Here is a 22,593-nt window from a genome sequence, read left to right as displayed (position 1 = left end):
ATGATGTAGCTTTGGGACTAGGAAGACATTCTAACATCTCTTATGACACACAAAATCAATGTGTTTATTCCATCACAGCAAAATGCTTCTTTGCTAAGACCAAGATGAAATAATATGATGTTTCTTCTATGCCCACCTTCTGGCAAGTCTTTATCATAAATGGGTGTTGAATTTTGTCAAAAGCTTTTCCTCCATCTATTGAGATGATGATGATTTCTATTCTTCAGTTTGTTAATGTGGCATATCACATTGATTTGCAGGTATTGAAGCATCCTTTCATCCCTGGGATGAATCCCTCTTGCTCATTGTGTGTGATCCTTTTAATGTATTGTTAGATTCAGTCTGCTCTATTTCATTGAAGATTTTTTGCGTCTATGTTCATCAGTGATACTGGCCTATTTTTTTTTTTGGTGGTATCTTTGTCTGATTTTGTTATCAGGGTGATGGTGGCCTCATTCATTGAGTTTGGGAGTGTTCCTTCCTCTGCAATTTTTTGGAGACGATAGGTATTTCAGAAGTTTCAGAAGGACAGGTGTTAACTTTTCTCTAAATGTTTTAAAGAAGCCGTCAAGTCCTAGACTTTTGTTTGTTGGTAGTTTTCAATTTCAGTTCTTCTGATTGATCTGTTCATATTTTCTATTTCTTCCTGGTTCAGTCTTGAGCAATTGTATCTTTCTAAGTAAGTATTTGTCTATTTCTTCTAGGTTGTCCATTTTATTGGCATATAGTTGCTTGTAATAGTCTCTCAGGATCCTTTGTATTTCTGTGGTATCCATGGTAACTTCTCCTTATTCATTTTTATTGAGTCCTTTCCTTTTTTTTCTTGACGAGTCTCTGCCTAAGGGTTTATCAATCTTGTTTATCTTTTCAAAGAACCAGCTTTTAGTTTCATTGATCATTTTCATTATTTTCTTCATCTCTATTTATTCTGCTCTGATCTTTATGATTTCCTTCTTTCTACGAACTTTCAATTTTGTTTGTTCTTCTTTCTTTACTTTGCTTTGTGTTTGGTGAGGTGGTTTACTTGAGATTTTTCTTGTATCCTGAGGTAAGACTGTATTGCTATAAACTTTCCTCTTAGAGCTGCTTTTGCTACATCCAATAGGTTTTGGATTGTGATGTTTTAATTTTCATTTGTCTGTAGGCATTTTTAAAATTTCTTTAGGAATAAGAGGTACAGATGTCATTTGAAACAATCAGACGAGGTCACCTAGGGATAAAAAATAGAGAAATGGTAATAAAAACCGAGTTGCAGGGCATTCCAACGCTTAGAGGTTAAGAGGTGGAGGAACCACCAGCAAGATGAAGACGAGGCTTCCAGCAATGCAGAAAGGAAAGCAAAAGCAGATTTTTTTTTTTAATAAGTGAAGAAAGTATTTCAAGGAAGGAGGAGACTCTGCCAAATACCTTTAGAAACTAAGATGAGGATAAGGAAATCAACTCTGAATATTCACTGGAAGGACTGATGGTGAAGCTGAAGCTCCGATCATTTGGCCACCTGATATGAAGAACCAACTCATTGGAAAAGACCTTGATGCTGGGAAAGATCGAAGGCAACAGGAGAACGGGGTGGCAGAGGATGAGACGGTTAGATAGCATTACCAACTCAATGGACGTTGAGTTTCAGCAAGCTCTGGGAGATAGTGAAGGACAGGGGAGCCTGATGATAGGGTCAGTCCACAGGGTCACAAAGAGTCAGACACGACTTAACGACTGAACAACAAGACGAGGATTCTTACTGAGAACTAAGCACTAGATTTGCAACATGGAGACCATTGGTGACCTCAACAGGTATACTTTCAGTAGAGTGGTAGGGACAAAAGCCTGATCTCTCAAAGAGTGAAGTGGTTAGAGAAATAGAGGAGGCTGCTGGACCGCTGAGGGTTAGCTTGATGTCCGAGGTTATGAATTTACAGATTTGTCGTGTGTTCTTCATGAACCATGCTCAGCTGTTCAAGTGTAGGCAAAGCATTGGCAGAGAGCTGTATTTAACCAGAGCTGTCCAACAGGAATGAAGGAGATAGTTGAGGATATACAAATTGATGGGCCAAGAAATGTAAACTGAATAGTGAAAACAGTACTTAAGAGTGAAAAAAGTGGTAAAGCAGTAAAGTGGAGGTCTACGTATGGTCAGAGCCCAATTTATTATGCTCATAAACAACATATATACATTCTCTTCTGGGTGAGTTCCACAAGGCTTAATGTTCATCTAGTTTATCAAGAAGTAAGTACAACAAGGCTGGGTAAATATCTTAAATTTTATTATTTGAGTTTACAACAATTCAAAGATGGCAGATGCCCATTATAAGTGGGTATGCTATACAAGAGCTGTATTAAAAGGCAAGGAAACCCAATTACTGAAAGACCCCTAAAAACGTACTTCATTTGGCTACATCATTGATAGTCTATGCCATAGAATTTTCAGTGTCTCCCAGAAGATACATTACTAACAGTTTCTATTTTATTAGGTTGTAAGAAACTTTATTTCTTAAAGAATAAAAAGCAACTGGTGGGCAAAAATAAAGTCTTTGAAAAGATTATCCATGTTTAAATAAAGTGCCTGATAAATTAGTGAGGGGAGGAAGTTCAGAAAGCAAACTTACGTGGTGTAAAAATAAACTTTGTTAATTTGCTTTACATACAACTGATAATAAATGCATTTTGTGGGCAGGCAAAGTTATCTTATTCATTCTATACTTATGTAAAGGCTTTCAAAAAACAGTAAAAAATTTTTTTAAAGAATTTAAATCTGTTTTATAAATTAATTCAGCTAATTGGTGACTGATTTTTCCAAGTCTTTATTTTTTTCCCCGTTACATGTCTTTTAGACATTTTGTTGCTGTAACAAAGATTGGGTAGCAAAAAAGAAAGAGGACAGAACTCAAATCAGTCATTCTAGTTATTGATTAGCATCTATGGAAAATCGGCTAGATTTGTGAAGGCAATTAAATATTCTATGAAATAAGGCATTGTTCTTTCTTCTAAAGTTTTCATTTATCTTTGATTTCCTTGGTCTTAGGAACATGAATAATTTTAGAGTTAGCTATATTTACCAGTAAGATACATTAAATGAAGATTTCCCTGTCTGAAGTTGGAAAGACGTAGCAATACTCTATTCTACTTTAGAAGATCTTGTTTCTGTGGTTGATTTCCTCATAGTTGACAAGTTGTATACACTTGGTACATTTGGAGGGTCACAGAAAAAGAACTGGCTTAGGAGATTGATGATCTAGACTAGATCACAATTTGGGGCCCTTTGTAGCTGTGCAACATTAAAAATGCAACTTGGCTGGTTTTCGTTTCCTTCTGCTGTAAAATAGAGATAGGAATATCTATCTGACCTATTTCACATGTACTGTTGTGAAAACTAAATAACATGATGTATTTAAATGTGCTTTGGAATATGTAATGAACTAAAGTTGTTGGTAAATACTTTAAAAATGTGATTTGCTGTGCATTTTATAGGTAAAAAAATGAAAACAGAAATCGTTGGGAAGTATAAATGCTTATGAATTATACAGCCCAAATATAAATAATTTACAAGTGCTTTACAACAAAATCAAAGAAATTATTTACGGACTTTTTAAATAAAAAATTTTGCAGAATGTTCACTACATGATATTATAACTCTCCAAAGGAGAAATCCTATAATTAGTTCAGTTCTCTGCCTTACAATTTCATTATAAGGCAGAAGAATGGAATAATTAATGTTTTAAAATAAGCAAAATATATAGCTCTAAACCACAGTCACTTTATTTTAAAGAGCTTAATAGGAACACTTCCCTCAATATATATACAAACAACCTACTGTTTATATAATGTTAACACTAACTCACAATTTAAACCATGATGATCAAAGTCAATGTGCATTTCTTCTTCCCTCTATCAGTTAGATTATTAAATATCTGACAATCTTGAGAGATTCCACTGTATTTTTCAAAATGTATGTAATATAAAAAATGCTTACCTATTGAATAACTAAGATGTTGGTCAAGTGTTTGGAATACAGATCAGAGTTTTAGAAAAATATTTGAGAAACACAGCAGTGTACCTGATAGTGTTCCATGCAGACGTGAGCCTGTGCAGAGACGATGTGCACAGGCAGGAGCAGCACTGAAGCAACCCACCCACTCCTCCCTTAAAATGGTAAGCCTGCAAGTTTCAACAGACCTCTTAAGAAGAACAAATGAACCGTTTGCTCATTCTAAATCTGATGATATCTTGATTATATTAAATGGTACCTTTTAAAAAAAATTATGAAGGAAGTATTTATTATAATGTAGCTAACAAATACTATATTCTGGGCAAGAGGAAAATTTTTACACCACATGACAAAAGCTTGTCAATAAAATGTGCTAAAAGAATAACTACTGAATGCTAATATCCCACTATGATCTTTTCTATCAACAAGCCAAGATTCAGCACTCCATCAACAGTTTCTGTCTCTCTCTTTCACACAGCGCACACACACACACACTTTCTCACACCCTCTTGATCTACAAATGCAGCGCAGGTCATCTCATTTTGGACTAGTAAGTCTTCTGAAAAAGATCAACCTTCTTTCAATAAATCAATCATCAAAAATGACCCATTGCTTTCACTAAAGGCAGTTCTGTGTTTAAAGGGTAGCCTGCAGAATACTTGCAGGGTTGAAATAAAATTAGCATTGGCACAGAGAAATTCATACAAGCAGATAAAAGTGAGTTTATCTCATACTCAGTAGAACATATTGAGGTCAGGTTAGGAGCAAACAAATTGGTAAATGGATCCTCAGCTGGCAGAGAGGTGGGCATAATTAAAACAAGCTTGCTTGGGCCCCTTTCATTTTAAAGTCTGCTTTGCAGAACAAACACATCTGTGAGACAAGAAAGATGAAACCAGAACTCTTGGCATTATAAGTTAAACAGTAAGACAGTACATTTTTGCTATGTCTGTGGTTCTAAAATTATTCATTGTAAACATCTTATATTCCTTTCTAGTTAATCAATTTCAGAGCTTGAGCTTGTGTCTATGTCTATGTCAAATTATCATTTATTCTATGAAAAGCAGCACAAATACTGTTCATTCTCATTTCAACACAAGTTCCTTAAAAAAAAAAAAAGTGTTAAGGCCATTTAATGGAATCAGGGCCAACTGAAGATTACCCTGGCAGAAGTCAAACTACCGAATTAAAAATTGTGAAAAAGAGTCATAAGTGGTTATTTTGTATTTTCCTTCTTGGTTACTTGAGAGTAGCTTGTAGGATTTATTAGTCTCCGACATCTCCATCTCGATCTCCAATAAGCCAGAGAAAGTGAAAACTTAAGGCCAACAAGGCTGTCCCAAGCAGATCACCCAGCGCCGTCAGATAGGGGATGGAGAAGCTATCCGGGTCCTTTCCTTTCCTCCAGAAATGATGCACCATCCAGTCAGCGATCCACAGCAAGGTAAACACCTAAAAAAGAACATCAAAGATTATTCCTGTCGCCTGGACAGTCCCAGCCCAGTAAATACGGCCATTAGCCTAGGTCACGGCTCTCTGAAATAAACAATATGTGTCTAGGAGAGAGAGTTAATTGACAAGGTTTTCTTTTCACCAGGAAAAAATACTATATGTCTCTGCAATCAGTGAAGTTTTTCGGGCTTCCCTGGTGGTTCAGCGGTAAAGAATCTGCCTACCAATGCAAGAGACATGAGTTCAATCCCTGGTCCAGGAAGATCCCACATGCTGCAGGGCAAATAAGCCTAGGCACCACAACTATTGAGCCTGTTCTAGAGCCCAGGAGCCACAAATAGTGAGCCCAGCAGCTGCGACTACTGAAGCCCACACACCTAGAGCCTGTGCTCTGCAACAAGAAAAGCCACTAATATGAGAAGCCCGTGCACCGCAACTAGAGAAAACCCCATGCACAAGGAGACCCAGAACAGCCAAAAAAACAAATAAATAAATTTGAGCTTTTCTTCAACTTGTCACATGTATCTTCTCATTTTCTCTAGCCTCCCGCAAACTACCATGAGCCTTAACTTTAGCAGTACTGTACATTTTGCCAAACCACTATCGTTTCAACTCACTGCATCACTGCTGTAAAGGTCAAAAATTGGAAATAACCTAAAATGTTTAATGCCTCAAGAATGGCTAAATTAACACTTAGGTCATACAACCGAAGGGCTTCCCAGGTGGCACTAGTGGTAAAGAACCTGCCTGCCAATGCAGGGGACTTAAGAAAGTGGGTTTGATCCCTGGGTCAGGAAGATCCCCTGGAGGAGGGAATGGCAACCCACTCCGGTATTCTTGCCTGGAGAATCGCATGGACAGAGGGACCTGGCGGGCTATATCCATAGGGTTGGAAAGAGTCGGACACGACTGAAGCAACTTAGCATGCATGCACAGTTAACAGTGGGATTCCTTCAGACCTTCATTTTGTTCCAAGGGACAGGCAGAAGTCTAATTCCCCAGAGAGGAGGTTAGATGTTCAGAATTGGAGGGCTGCCCTGAAATGGCCAATCACCCATGCCCCAATCCTCCAATAGTAAAGTGCCCAGTCAACCACCCTCTCCCGCCGCCAAGCTACTTAGCCTCTCCATGCCTCAGTTGCCTTTCTGTAAAATACAGAAAACAATCCCTCTCTCACAGAGATGATAACATGAGCATTAAATAATGCAGAGCACTTAGAACAGTGCTGGACACACAGAAAGAACATAACAACTGTTTGCTATAATTTAAAAGAAATGAGGTCACAGATGACGGAGAAGGCAATGGCAACCCATTCTAGTACTCTTGCCTGGAAAATCCCATGGATGCAGGAGCCTGGTGGGCTGCAGTCCTTGGGGTCGTGAAGAGTTGGACACAACTGAGCAACTTCACTTTCACTTTTCACTTTCATGCATTGGAGAAGGAAATGGCAACCCACTCCAGTGTTCTTGCCTGGAGAATCCCAGGGATAGGGGAGCCTGGTGGGCTGCCGTCTATGGGGTCGTACAGAGTCGGACACGACTGAGGTGACTTAGCAGCTTAGCAGCAGCAGGTCATATATGACGGAGAAGGCAATGGCAGCCCACTCCAGTACTCTTGCCTGGAAAATCCCATGGACGGAGGAGCCTGGTGGGCTGCAGTCCATGGGGTCGTGAAGAGTTGGACACGACTGAGCGACTTCACTTTCACTTTTCACTTTCATGCACTGCAGAAGGGAATGGCAACCCACTCCAGTGTTCTTCCCTGGAGAATCCCAGGGACGGAGGAGCCTAGTGGGCTGCTGTCTATGGGCTCGCACAGAGTCGGACACGACTGAAGTGACTTAGCAGCAGCAGCAGGTCATATATGAAGAAACAAGAATCTGACTTTTCAACAACTGCAGTAGGAAAAAAGCTAGTGATACCTTCAAAATCCTGAGAGGATATTTCTGACTGTAAACCTGAACCCAATTTATCGACCGAGGCTTGAGGGTAAACTAGAGGTATCGTAAGACATGCTGGCACTCAGGAAAATTCTCCCCTGTTCTCTTTGGAACTTTCTTGAAAATGTGTTGATGCAAAATGAGGGAGAGAACCAAGAAAGAGAAAGACCCGAGGGGCTTCCCTGGAGGTCCAGTGGCTGAGACTCCATGCTCTCAGGGCAGGGGGCCTGGGCTTGGTACCTGGTCAGGGAACCAGATGTCACATGCCACACTAAAGATCCTGTATGCTGCGAATAAGACCTGGAGCAGCCAAATAAGTAAATATATATATTTTTTAATAGAGAGAAAAACCTGAGAGCCAAATAATAGCAGTGCCAACCTAAGAGAGAGTGAGGGAAAGCTCCAGAGAGAGACAGACACAGTAGGCTGGGAACAGAGTCCAGACAGAGCTGAAGGTTTGGAGGCCTCTGGAAGTGAAGTCTCCAGGAAAAAGGCAAGCTGGTAAATTATCTGATATAACAGAGTTTTGGGGAAGGGACTAATTATAGGTGGAACATTTGGGAAAAAATTAAAGGTAGGTATACAGAAAGCTGAGGAGGGCATGGCAACCTACTCTAGTATCCTTGCCTGGAGAATCCCTTGGACAGAGGAGCCTGGTGGGCTGTGGTCCACAGGGCTGCACAGTTGTACATGACTGAAGCAACCGAGCAAACACGCATACAGAAAGCTATGAAAGTGAAAAAACAGGGCAATTATCTCCAGAAAAAATTAAAGAGAGATAAAAAGAAAGGAAATGTATTGTAATACACAATGTGGCTTTGTGATCAATGATATTTACAGCCATAGAATATAAATAGTATTTATTATATAAAAATAAAAATTGGGCATTACTGCATTAGGAGGTTGAAAGTTGGGGAAATAAAGCATGGAGTTAGAGAGCTAATTCCTCAGTACTATAAGTGCGGGTCCATAAATACTTTTTTAAATTGATAGAGCAAAATTAGCAATGCAAGTACAATACAGAGATAAATAACAGAAGAAACAGCTACATGAGCTCTGGAGGACAATCAGTATTGAGCACTTTATCCCCCTTAACACATAAAATATCTTTTGTTAATATACATAAAATATCCTGTTTCAATAGGTAATGCATGCATGGGCTATGAAGCAAATTTAATGTAACTGGTCTTAAGACAGTAAATAGAATAAAATGAATATAATGAAATAGAATAGAAAGTATCAGCATGTAAAAAAAAAGTACTAGCATGTACAGCACACAGTAAGGATATTTCATAAAACGTTAATTTCAGTTATGAAATTATATGTTTAAAAAACATATAAATATGTGTGTGTGCATGCTCAGTCGCTTCAGTCATGTCCAACTCACTGCGACACCATGGACCATAGCCCTTCAGGCTCCTCTGCCCACGGGATTCTCCAGGCAAGAATACTGGAGTGGGTTGCCATACCCTCCTCCAGGATAAAGATGTGTGCATTTATTGAAATACAAACATATTTCTTACTGAGGTCAAAAACATTTGAAAGCTACTGATCGAATACGTACCCCTTGCTGTTACATTCCAGGGGTCTAATATGTAACTCCCCAGAAGGGGAAAACCACATCTTCTTTCTATTTGATCCCTAAGCGTTTGCTTGTACATGATAAGCCTGAAACCAATGGCTGGTGTTGAAGAAGCTCTACCACTGAGTAACTGTGTTGCTATCAACAAGTGAAAAAGCCTCTAAGTATTAGTTTCCTCTCTCTAAAACGAGACTCGCAGGCTATTTGCAGAAATTAAGTGAGATGTAAAGGGTTAAGCAAATGTTTGGTACATAATAAGCACTCAATAAATATTAATGCCATCATCATTGATCGTGAATTGTTACACGATCAGAATTTACATTACAGAAATGTTACAGAATTTACCACCTTTATTTAAAAGGTAATTTGGCATAGAAGCACGACTTCTCACCTTTCTAAGCCTTAGTTTGGACTCCTTTAAAATGAGTGAATTGATGTCTCCATGGTCTGTTTTAGTTCTAAAGTACAAAGGTAAGAAATCTGTGGTCATAAACCACATACTGATCGCTCTCCTTACCTTAGCATTTCTTCCTCCGCCTCTCCCACATTCTTAGTCTCATAATTTAAGTTCTTTTCCCATGCAATTTCTTTTTTTTTCAATGCATAAGTTTTTTGATATTTATTTATTGGTTTGTTCATTAACAAATATTTACTGAGCATCTACTATGGGTCAGGTACTACATACAAATAAACAAATATTCTTGCCCTTTCACAGCTAACATTGCAGTGGGAAGAAACAAATAAAAAAATTTAAAATACAAATAAATAACATAGTATATTAAAAGATGATAGATACCATGGGAAAAATAGAGCACAGTAACGGAGATGGCAATGGAGAGAAGGAATGAAATTTTAAAATTTCTGTATTTTAACTAAAAGTTATTACAAATGAAGCTGAAGTCTCTGTTTAAAAAAGAAAAAAAAGTATTGTTTCACATTAAGTTACTTTCTCTGAGAACGTACTCTCTACCATGCCTAATTTTATTAATGCTCTGCTGAAGCTGGAGACAAATTTCCTTCTAAAGCAAATAAATAATTAATAATTAAGGTAAATAAAAATCAATACCACATAATTGAATACCTAAAGGAACTATTATTAAATAATGGTAACAGTGCTCCATAAAGTTTCTTTTAAAAGGTATTGTGATGACTTAAAGTTCAAGCAGGTTTACATTTATTGTTTTTGGCAAGTTAACAAAGGATATCAGTGTTTCTTAGAAGAAATGTGTATAAATGAATCGTTAAAATCACGGTAAGCATCAGATACTTCTTAATGCAACATGTTTTATTTTCAAACTAAATGATAAGGAATGTATGCTTTTTTACTGGGAAAACACATCAAAAACCTAACCAAGCGTTGACTGTATTTTTACATGGTCTGTTTGTTTTTATGAAATGTGCATAACTTCTTTGGGTAAATATACCTCCTGAAAAGGCAAATCTGTAGCTCCAGCTAGTTATGCATGTTCTAGGTGTATTATTTGGAATCTAAATAAATATCTAAAGCACAAGACTATATATTTGCTTTGGACAATTGATTTCCTTGGCCAGTTTCTTTTCTGAGCTAGAATCAACATTCTCATCCATGAGCATCCCCTCAATGCCCCATTGCCAGTAACAGCCTTGTGTAAAATGTGAAGAAAGATGATTTCTTTGGGAGAGGAATGCTTAGAAATATTATATAAATAAACACAAGGAACAGCAAATTAGTATATTTCTTCCTAAGCCTTAACTTACAAAGGCAGAATTCATTTTCCCTATAAAAGTGTGCTTCCTTAATCCAGTTCCAGACTGGAAATGCTACTCATTAAAATATAATATTTTAATGTCTGCTAAGATTAATTTAGGATTATTAGTCAACAGGAATTCAATCTACTCCTGATATACAGATAAAAGCATCTTTTCTTTGGCCTAAATTATTTTTGTGAGATGGGAGGTGAGGGAAGGCAGGAAATGAAGGAAACTTATTTTAAGAAGGAGGGCATAATTGTCACCAAACTTCTCAAGAAGTCCATAGCACAAAAATGGTTAAGATCTTCTTAGAATGGAAGGACCTTTCTTCTATCCAAAAGAAACCCTTAGAATGTGTTCAGGAGACAAGTTAACAATATTCACAGCCTTGATTTTTAATAGCAAAAAATTACAATCTAAGGCTTCCCAGGTGGCTCAGTGGTAAAGAATCTGCTTGCTAATGCAAGAGGCACGGGTTTGATCCAACTAAAATAAGTGAATAATAGGTACACATATGAATGAATCTCAAATACAATGCTGAGCAAAAGAAGAAAATCATTTAGCACAAATTCACTATGATTCTATTTTTTACAAGTTTCAAAACCATGTAAAACTAAAAACATGTATTTTTAGGTTTTCAAATAAATGCATTAAATCATAGGGAAGAGCAAACACTCATTAGCTATGCAATTCTGAATGAAGAGTTTGCTTTGAAGGGGAGGAAGGAACACAGAGGTAGCTTTAAAAGGTGTAGGTACTAGGTTACTGGTAGTTCCTAATTCTTAAGCTGACTAGTAAGTGTCCTGCTGGTCACTGTATTATTATTTTTTATATCATGTGCATGTCATTGTTGTTTATCTATTCAATAATTAATACACAGTTGAACTTTTTTTTTAAAATACAGTAATTTTTGCTGAAGCATCAGGCTTCCCTGGTGGCTCAGATGGTAAAGAATTCGCCTGCAATGCAGAGACCTGGGCTCGATCCATGGCAACCCACTCCAGTATTCTTGTCTGGAGAATCCCCATGAACAGAGGAGCTGGGTGGGCTACATGGGATCCATGGGGTTGCAAAGAGTCGGACATGACTGAGTGACTAAACACAGCACACAGCACATTAACCCTAGCCCAGTGAGTCTTGCCACTGGTCATGTGACCATGTTATTCTGTTCCAATCATGCAAAGACCAGTGATAGCCAAGGTCACTTAATATTATGAAATGATAACCTGAAAATCCAGCAGAAATTCGAACTAAATAAGATGTTTCTTAGTTTAATAATAATAATAATAAAAGATAGAAATAAAACATACAAACTGCTAGAGGAAATTAACAGTTATTGACTGCCTACTACATGCTTCCTCCTGAGAAACCTGTATGCAGGTCAAGAAGCAACAGTCAGAACCAGACATGGAACAATGGATGGGTTCCAAATTGGGAAAAGAGTACGTCAAGGCTGTATATTGTCACTCTGCTTATTTAACTTCTATGCAGAGTACATCATGTGAAATGCCGGGCTGGATGAGTTGCAAGCCGGAATCAAGATTGCCGGGAAAAACATCAACAGCCTCAGATATGCAGACAATAGCACCATTGTAATGGGAGAAAGCTGAGAGACACTAAAGAGCCTCTTCATGAGGGTAAGAGAGGTGAGTGACAAAGTTGGCTTAAAACTCAACATTCAAAAATCTAAGATCATGGCATCCAGTTCCATCACTTCATGGCAAATAGATGAGTAAACAATGGAAACTGACAGAATTTATTTTCCTGGCCTCCAAAATCACTGTAGATGGTGACTACAGCCACAAAATTAAGACGCTTCCTCCTTGGGAGAAAAGCAATAACAAACCTAGACAGTATATTAAAAAGCAGAGACATCACTTTGCCAACAAAGGTCTGTATAGTCAAAGCTCTGGTTTTTCTAGTAGTCAGGTATGGATGTAACAGTTGGACCATAAAGAAGTCTAAATGCTGAAGAATTGATACTTTTGAACTGTGGTGCTAGAGAATATTCTTTGAGAGTCCCTTGGACAGCAAGGAGATCCAACCAGTCCATCCTAAAGTAAATCAACCTAGAATATTCATTGGAAGGACTGACACTGAAGCTCTAATACTTTGGCCACCTGATGCAAAAAGCTGACTCATTGGAAAAGATGCTGATATCAGGAATAATTGAAGGCAGGAAGAGAAGGGGACGGCAGAGGATGAGACGGTTGGATGGCATCATCGACTCAATGGACATGAACTTCAGCAAACTCCGGGAGACGGTGAGGGAGAAGGAAGCCTGGCGTGCTGCAGTCCACGGGGTCGCAGACTCAGACACAAATCAGCGACTAAACTGAACTGAACTACATGCTAAATAAAATTATTTTAAAGATGCTAATATCCATAGAATATTAGGAAAATATGCAATCAGCAGAGATTAAGTCTGAACACCTCAAGTGTTCCTTCCTCACCCTCTGCCTGTAGCCTGAAGATGGCTCTGCTTCTATACCTTCCCTTTTCAAATAGGAAGACTTTGTTGCCCACAGAAACATTTCAGTGGAAAAAAGAATATTCAATCACTTAAAACTATTAATATTTACTGAATGCCTTTCTAACACATTACTCAAGTCTGGGAAATAATTTTTTAAAATAGCACACCGAAATATTTATGGTGGTGATCTAAGAGTATGGGGATTTTGGACTGTCAGACTCCCCGAGTCCAAACTATACGACAAAGACACAGTAATCAAAACATTATGGTACTGGCACAAAAACAGACATATAGATCAATGAAACAGGACAGAGAGCCCAGAAACAAACCTATGTACCCATGCTCACTTAATCTACAGCACAGAAGGCAAGAATATACAATGGAAACAAGACAGTCTTTCCAATAAAGTGGTGCTGTGAAAAGTGGACAGCTACATGTAAAAGAATGAACAGTCTGCAGCACCATACACAGAGACAAACTGAAAATGGATTAAAGACCTAAATATAAGATCAAATATAAATCTCCTAGAGGAAAACACAGGCAGAACACTCTTTGATATGAATTGCAGCAATATTTTTTGTATCTGTCTCCTACAGTAATGGAAATAAAAACAAAAATATACCAATGGGACCTAATTAAATGTTTTTGCACAGCAAAGGAAACGATAAACAAAATGAAAAGACAACCCATGGAATGGAAGAAAATACTTGCAAATGATGCAACTGACAAGGGGTTAATCTCCACAATATACAAACAGCTTATACACCTCAAAAAAAAAAAAAAAAATGGACAGAAGATCTAAATAGACATTTCTCCAAAGAGGACATACAGATGACCAATAAACACCTGAAAGATGCTCAACACTGCTAATTATTAGAGAAATGCAAATCAAAACTACAATGAGGTTTCACCTTACACCAGTCAGAATGGTCATCATCAACAAATATAGAAACAATAAATGCTGGAGAGGATCTGTGAAAAGGAAACCCTCCCACACTGTTGGTGGGAATGTAAACTGGTACAACCACAATGGAGAACGGTATGGAGACTCCTTAAAAACAAAAAAATAGAGCTACTATATGACCTTGCAACCCCATTCCTGGACATGTATCTGTAGAAAAGCATAACTGAACAGATTACATGCACCCCAATATTCACATCAGCACTATTTACAATAGCCAAGACATGAGAGCAACCTAAATGTCCACTGACAGATGAACAGATAAAGAAGATGTAGTACCTATAAACGATGGAATACTACTTAGCCATAAAAATAATGAAATAATGCCATTTGCAGCAACATGGATACAACTAGAGATTATCTAACTAAGTGAAGTAAGTCAGAGAAAGACAAATATATCACTTATATGTGGAATCAAAAAGATGATACACATGAACTTATTTACAAAACAGAAACAGACTCACAGAATTAGAAAACAAACATCACACCAAAGGGGAAGAGGGGGGAGGGGATAAATTAGGAGGTTGGGATTAACATATACACACTGCTATATATAAAAAAGATAACTAACAAGGACCTACTGTATAGCACAGCAAACTCAACTCAGTACTCTAATAACCTATATGAGAAAAGAATCTGAAAAACAATAGATATATGTATAACTGAATCACTTTGCTGTACACCAGAAACTAACATAATATTGTAAATCAACTATACTCCAATATAAAATAAAATTTAAAAATCCATTAAAAGCAATAAAGTTTAGCATTCTATTTAAGTGGTTAAGCTATTTCCAAAAAACCTAGTTATAACACTTAAGCAGTCAATTACAGAATATTTTATTTGTATTTGTTAAACATTTAATACTTCTTTTAAAAAAGCATCATCTTCAAATAATTTTATGTATATATTTCACCACTTCAACGGATTTATTCTCTCTTTTAGATGAGGAATCTTGTCAAGTATTTGCCTTATTACCCAAATAAAGTACACTCAATACATCCTGAATCCAATTTAATAAATATTTATCTATCTCTAACACAGAAAACACTGTGATGAGCTTTCTGGAGCAGCAGGAGAAGAATAAGACATGGTTATTGCTTTCAGTGAGATCAGACTCTAAATGAAGAAACATAACTGAAATGCCAAAAATAATCCAAGAATAATATAAAGCTGAATATTCATTTGATAAATATTTACTGTACCAGGCAGGGACTGGATGCTGAGTCTATGATGATGAATAATACATAATCTCTGAATGAGCCTGAACTAGCAACATACTCTTCTGTTCTCTGGGGGGAAAAAATGGAATAGACCTTTACACAGAGCTGGAAAGTAACACTATAGGGAACCTCAACTGAAGTTCTCCAGAGCACTTCCCGAAGCAGATGACTCACAGAGGCTGATTATTAACTCAAGATTCTCAGAGCAAAGAGATGAGCACACAGAGTAAACAGCTTCCAACCAAGTCCAGCAAAGTAACAGCTATTGTTACAGATAAAAGAATGGTGTTGGACTTTCTTTTGGCCAAGCAGATTGATGGCTGACACTTCATACTATACCCAAATTAATGTTACAGGTGAAATCAAACAATCTGTATCTGAGCTAAAAGAAAAGGTGGTCTGGAGACCAAGGAAATCACTGGGACGTGTTTTCTTGGTCAGGTCTGAAACATCTCAGGTTGTGGTAGTGAAATACATTCTAGTTCCTTCTTGTTGTGTAGTTGCTAAGTCAAGTCTGACTCTTTTGTGACCCCATGGATTATAACCCGCCAGGCTCTTCTGTCCATGGAATTTTCCAGGCAAGAATACTGGAGCAGCTTGCCATTTCCTTCTCCAGGGGATCTTTCCAACTTACGGGACCTTTCCGAAATATGGGACCGAACCCATATCTCCTGTGTCTCTGCACTGGCAGGTGGATTCTTTACCACTGATTCACCAGGGAAGTTCCTTCTTACAGTTAGAAGTTCCTTCTAATTAGTCTTGTTTATCTCATATTTAATGTTTATTATCCAGTGTCTGAAATGGTTCAACCTAGCCACCGTCCCATCAGATGTTTCAATAAATAATTCAAAGACCCCTCCTCCCATACTGACAGAGTCAAATTGAAAATCAGATATGCTACTTTCAGGAAGAATTGACAACAAAAGTGAAGTTCTGGATAATCCTTAATGATACCCTGCAGCTTTGACTGAGTGAGGAACAAAGTGGAGACTGAGAAAGCACAAAGTTCCCACACTCCCAGGAAAAGACTGTTCTTTGGCTATGGTAACAAGAAGCCACCAGAACTGGTTTCATGTTCATTCAATCAATAAACAACTTGCCTTATTGAAAGCATTTAGAAGGAAGTCAATCAATGATAGTCCTTGCTCCTGAAGTAGGCAATTAGGAATACATTGGGTCCAATAAATACACCTCTGAAGACCAACTAACAATAATAGTCACACCCAAGTATCCAGACCTTGACAGAGGACATCCGTCTACTCAAGCTTCTGGACATCTGCCCATCCCTGGACTCCATGCATCCCTGAAACCCTATAAAAGACCCGTAGTTGCTCTGCTTGCAGAGGTTTTGCCTGCTCCCAGCTTAGCTTCTTCACAATGATGGGCAATAAAATCAATTTTGTCTTTTTACTTCAAATACTGAATGACAGTCTCATCATTTTTTGACTTCCTTTAAACACCCCTTCTAAAAAATGCAAAAATCTTTACTTTCTGCTTTTACATATTTCCCTACATGGTACAAAAATCACAAGTTCATTAGCTTTGTTATGCAGAACTAACACAGACACTTTTTTAAGATAAAAAACAAGAAGAGTGCTAAACGTCTGTTTTTTTAAATAGGAAAAAAATTTTAATGATTGAATCACTCAGGTCAATATTGTCTGGCTGAATATCCTAGGGTCACAACCAACCAAGATTTTATTCTCACAAATTTCTTGGAAGATAGTTTTTATGCTTTTCAAGTCACTGCTTTCACATAGCTGTGTTATAAGATTTTTTTTTTAAGCAGATGTTGTGAAAATTCCTCTAAGTCATGTCTGCAATTGCAGCAGAACTCAGAGCACAGGAGTAATATCCTTAACCAGAACACTAGAAAAAGAAGGCTCAGCTTCTCTGGTCCTAACAGCGTCAGGCTTGACAGGATGGAAAAGAGCTCTCTTTCTGAATGTCTTGCTCCACGGGGCTCTGGCATGCCATGCCTCTGATGAGGCAGGCCGTTGTTTCACCTTCTTTGTTTACTGGCCTGGAGCCCAATTATACCTCTCCAGAGAATGAATCATAAATATGGATTTAGGAAAGTGTCTCAATTTTAAGATCCTGTAATCTAAGCTGTGAAGAAAGCTGAGTGCCGAAGAATTGATGCTTTTGAACTGTGGTGTTGGAGAAGACTCTTGAGACTCCCTTGGACTGCAAGGAGATCCAACCAGTCCATTCTAAAGGAGATCAGCCCTGGGTGTTCTTTGGAAGGAATGATGCTAAAGCTGAAACTCCAGTACTTTGCCACCTCACGCGAAGACTTGACTCATTGGAAAAGATTCTGATGCTGGGAGGGATTGGGGGCAGGAGGAAAAGGGGACGACAGAGGATGAGATGGCTGGATGGCATCACCGACTCGATGGACATGAGTTTGAGTGAACTCCGGGAGATGGTGATGGACAGGGAGGCCTGGCGTGTTGCGATTCATGGGGTCACAAAGAGTCGGACATGACTGAGCGACTGAACTGAACTGAATCTGAGCTATAATAGCATAATACAGTATTGTATCACAAAAAAGGTAATCCCAGGACTAAAGTCCCAGGTTTGATCCCTGGGTCAGGAAGATCCCCTGGAGTAGGCAATGGTAACCCACTCCAATATTCTTGCCTGGAAAATTCCACAGAGAGAGGAGCCTAGAGGGATACAGTTCATGGGGTTGGTCACAAAGAGTCAGACACTACTGAGTGACTGAGCACACAGGGCTAAAAAGGAATCTCAAAAAATACTTGTTTCAACTTCCTTCTTTCACTATATTAATCAACTCCTAAAGTTAAACTAGATTTTTACAGCTAGAAAAAATAACTCCATGGAACTATAGGTCTCCCTTTATACTTCCTTTATCATTCTCTTCACAGTTTCCACTCAACCCAAGCTGATAGACAGAAACCCACAAACAGACAGGGGCAGAAGTGTCACACAGAAAGAATTCAGGGATCCTTACTTCCCAGTCGGAACTTGGTGGATTTAAATCCTGATAAAGGAGGAAAAATGTGCGTGAAATCAATCTGTTAAAATCTCTTCATTGCTTAGCTCTTTCCTTTGAGATGACATCTGGGAATAGGATTTCACTTAATGTCATAATTAAAGGCTTCCCTGATAGCTCAGTTGGTAAAGAATCCACCTGCAATGCAGGAGACCCTGGTATGATTCCTGGGTCAGGAAGATCCCCTGGAGAAGGGATAGGCTACCCACTCCAGTATTCTTGGGCTTCCCTTGTGGCTCAGCCAATAAAGAATCCACCTGCAATGCAGGAGATCTGGGTTTGATCCCGGGGTTGGGAAAAATCCCCTGGAAAAGGGAAAGGCTTCCCATTCCAGTATTCTGGCCTAGAGAATTCCAAGGACTATACACTACATGGGGTTGCAGAGAGTCAGACACAACTGAGCGACTTTCACTTTCATAATTAAAAAAAGACATAACTGCACCATATAATAGGGGCCTACTATGTGCCAGGTATTTAAACATTATAACTACTGTGAAAAGAAGAAACATTACCCTCATTTTACAGGCAAGAACAATAAGACTCCCCCAAGGAATTACTTAAGTAACTTGCTCAAGGCTAAGTCAATTAACTTGCTCAGCTATTTAGAGTCCCTTGGACTGCAAGGAGATCCAACCAGTCCATCCTAAAGCAGATCAGTCCTGGGTGTTCATTAGAAGGACTGATATTGAAGCTGAAACTCCAATACTTTGGCCACCTGATGTGAAGAGTTTGAAAGACCCTCATTTGAAAAGACCCTGATGCTGGGAAAGATTGAGGCAGGAGGAAAAGGGGATGACAGAGGATGAGATGGTTGGATGGCATCACCAACTCAGTGGACATGAGTTTGGGTGGACTCTGGGAATTGGTGATGGACAGGGAGGCCTGGCATGCTGCGGTTCATGAGGCCGCAAAGAGTCGGACACGACTGAACCACTGAACTGAACTGACTGGGTGGTTATCTTGGGATTTCAATTATGGCCACATTGTCACCATATGGCTACATTGTCCTTACTTAGAAGAATCAGCGCAAGGAATGAGTTGGGTATTAGAATCATGAAAGAGATTCAGCACTAGATTCCACCAAGTTCCGATCTTCTCATTGATAACCTGATACTTACTGTCCCAGTAGTCTACAGCCATAAGAGATGATGATATTATAAAAATAAGACACTACTGGGGACAGGGAAGGGTAGAGGTCTATCCTTAGCCTCTTTTTACAGATGAGAAAACAGATGAGAAATTACCTTGATCAACCTAATACAGGCAATGAGTGGGGAAACCAAAGCTCAAGCCCTTCCACATTATATGATGCTGCATCTGAGGAATGTATGAGATCTCTCAAGTTTGTTGGGAATGGGAAAAATGTTGAAAATCTTCATTCTGTAGAACAAACTGAACTCTTAAGTCTGGACTTCAAGACCCTTTTATGATCTTATCAAAGTCTGAAATTTTCAACCTTATTTTCTATTAATTCCCATCCATAAACTCTTTGCTCCAGAAACATTCTTACTTTTTCTGTAAATTTTCTTACTATTTCTGACAACTATTACTATCACCTTATCCTGAGTTTTCTCATTTATTCAGTGAAGGACAAGGAAGCCTAGCAAACTGCAGTCCATGCAGTTGCAAAGAGTTGGATACAATTTAGCGACTGAACAATAACAACTCCCTTTTGCTGAAATGGCATTTTCTGTGGATTGCAAGAAACAAAATTTTATCCATTATAAAACTTCCCTGGAACTTCCATAGCAGTCCAGCGGTTAACACTTGGAGTTTCCAACACAGGGGTTATGGGTTTGATCTCTGGTTGGGGAACTAAGACCACATATGACTCATGGCATGGCAAAAAAAAAAAGAATTAAAAATAAAATAAAGGTTCCCTCCCCATCTAGAAAAATAACCTCCCAGTACTGAAATTCCATAGCACTGAGTCCTTCTCTTGGGATATATTTATGTCCTGGCCTGGATTCCTACTTAACTTCAGTAGGCACAGATCCTAAGTAAACTCCGTGGAATGAATGCCCTTTAGAGGCAGAGCACCAGACTGGAAGAAGTATGAAGAGCTAACAAAACCAGAGAGAAGAGGCAGCTGTAAATCTTCAAAAACTACATCCTAAAAACTACGGCCCTCACTAACAGCAAAACAGTGTCAAACATATTCTTGTAAAATACAGTGGTTAGCAGTGTTCACTGGATCCAGACTCCATCTTGCTGTGTGGACTTGGACCAGTCGCTCAAATTCTCCACATCAACTGCCTCATCTGTAAATGGAAACTAGTTACAACTTACCTCACTGGGTTGTGGTGAGTATTCAGTGAGCTCATGTACCTGAAGTGCCTCATAGAGTGCATGGCTCAGAATATATGTTATATAAGTATTTGCTATTACCATTTTGTAAACATAAATATATATATATATATATATAAAGTAGCTAGAGCACCAAACCTCATGAAGGGAATTGCCAGAGAAGGAAAATTTTCAGAATGAACAACTTAGGTGATAAGGAGATACGCGGGCTTATATACAAGAGAATCGGTACTCTTTTCCTCTCAAAAGTCACAGATCAGGAGGAGATAAAGCTGAACAGTGTAAAATAACAAGTCACACCGTGGCAGAAATAGGTAAATACAGACTTTTAGGTAAAATACAGAGATATTAGAATACAGAATGCACCTGGGAACCTGAAGGAGATTGTTTTAGGCTGAACAAATGCAAAAACAGATACTTTCTAACATAAAAACAGACTAATTCAAAATTAGCTATTTGGACTTAGAACACAATTTTTTTTAGGAAAATAACACTTTATGTGTTGCCTGGGTTCTCTGGCTAACCCATAAAAGCCAACTGAACTTAATATTACCTTAGCAGCAATTATGGACGTTAATATCAAATACTGTCTTAGTTGCCAGAGAATTTTAATATTAGCATATACATTACTAACTATGTACAACAGTGCTTTGTAACAAACCATCTTTATTGGAGGGGTGGGAATTCACAAAATCAACTACTGGAAATGCAAGAAGGGATCTGAGTGATCACTGCAGCCACTCTACTTCTGGTTTGCCCAGGACAGTCAGGGATTATGCTTGTCTCTCTAATCATAATTTGGATTGGAAATGGCAACCTGCTCCAGCATTCTTGCCTGGAAAATTCTATGGACAGAGGAGCCTGGTGGGCTACAATCCACAGGGCTGCAAAGAGTCGGACACGACTGAACGCACGCTAATCCTACCAAGCACTGTATACTATTAGCTTAGTCCTCCTTACTATCCTTTGAGGGAGGGAAAAAAATAAGGCCAGAGATGTTATGGAACTTGACTAAAGTCACGAAATAAGCAGCAGAGCAGAAGTTCAGACTCTGCTCTGACAATGAAGAGCTCTGTGATGTTTCTATAATGTTCTGCACATTGATCTTATCTTCCCTTTTCTTCCTCTGTCCTTTGTATGTGACATAGTGACATATGTGGTGATTTACAAGGTTTATAAATACTTTCCTTCTGTGAAAACATTTATTCATTTATCTTTGTAGTTAAAATAATGACAATGAATCATGTGAATGTGACTTCAGAACTAAGACACTGCCAATTAAGATGTTGTTTCTGTTAGGATGTCCATGGACCATATTTCTGCCCCAAGCATGTTTTACTGGATGAAAAATGGAAGATGTTTACTCTTAATCTGCATTTGTGCTGTGACCACATTCATGTTACCAACACAGATCTCAAAACAAATGAACTATTATTTATGAAACAGAAACACTTCTTAGGAAATTCATTATTCAATATTCAGATTATTAAATTTATTATGAGAGTCATTCATTTGCTCATGTAAGTTGGGCTTGGGCTTTGTTGAGAATATTTTTTCTTGAAAACATGAACATGTTTCTAGAAAACATGAACATCCTTGGAAATGTAAGATGGTGCAATTGGCATGTAAGTATAAAATGGCTTTCCTGGTGGAATCTGCCGTCAATGTGGGAGACCCAGGTTTGATCCCTGGGTTGGGAAGACTCCCTGGAGAAGGGAATGGCTACCCACTCCAGTATTCTTGCCTGGAGGATTACATTGACAAAGGAGCCTGGCAGACCATGGTCCATGGGGTCACAAAGAGTTGGACACTACTGCGTGGCTTTCACTTTTACTTTTCACTTTCATAAAATGAAAAGACAAAACGAAACACTGCCTACTGAAAAGGCAGCAATAAAAACTATAGAGACTTCTGCTTTCAAATT

The 22,593-nt window shown here is 38.4% G+C and overlaps 1 protein-coding gene across 5 annotated transcripts in view; it reads right to left on the bottom strand.

Moving 5' to 3' along the window:
* Positions 1–2,133: 2,133 nt before the first annotated feature.
* The window catches only part of SLC41A2 (solute carrier family 41 member 2), a 142,870-nt gene continuing 122,410 nt past the window's right edge, over positions 2,134–22,593 (bottom strand). For all 5 annotated transcript variants that reach the window (XM_070370235.1, XM_070370232.1, XM_070370231.1 and 2 more), the window contains exon 11: positions 2,134–5,434. In XM_070370235.1, the coding sequence (XP_070226336.1) occupies positions 5,249–5,434 (186 nt within the window). In that variant the 3' untranslated portion in view covers positions 2,134–5,248. The remainder of the gene's footprint in view (positions 5,435–22,593) is intronic.

Source organism: Bos mutus, chromosome 5, assembly GCF_027580195.1.
Source record: "Bos mutus isolate GX-2022 chromosome 5, NWIPB_WYAK_1.1, whole genome shotgun sequence".
NCBI lineage: Eukaryota > Metazoa > Chordata > Mammalia > Artiodactyla > Bovidae > Bos > Bos mutus.
Note: the sequence above shows the minus strand (reverse complement) of the source record. Positions and strands in the feature narration are given on the sequence as shown.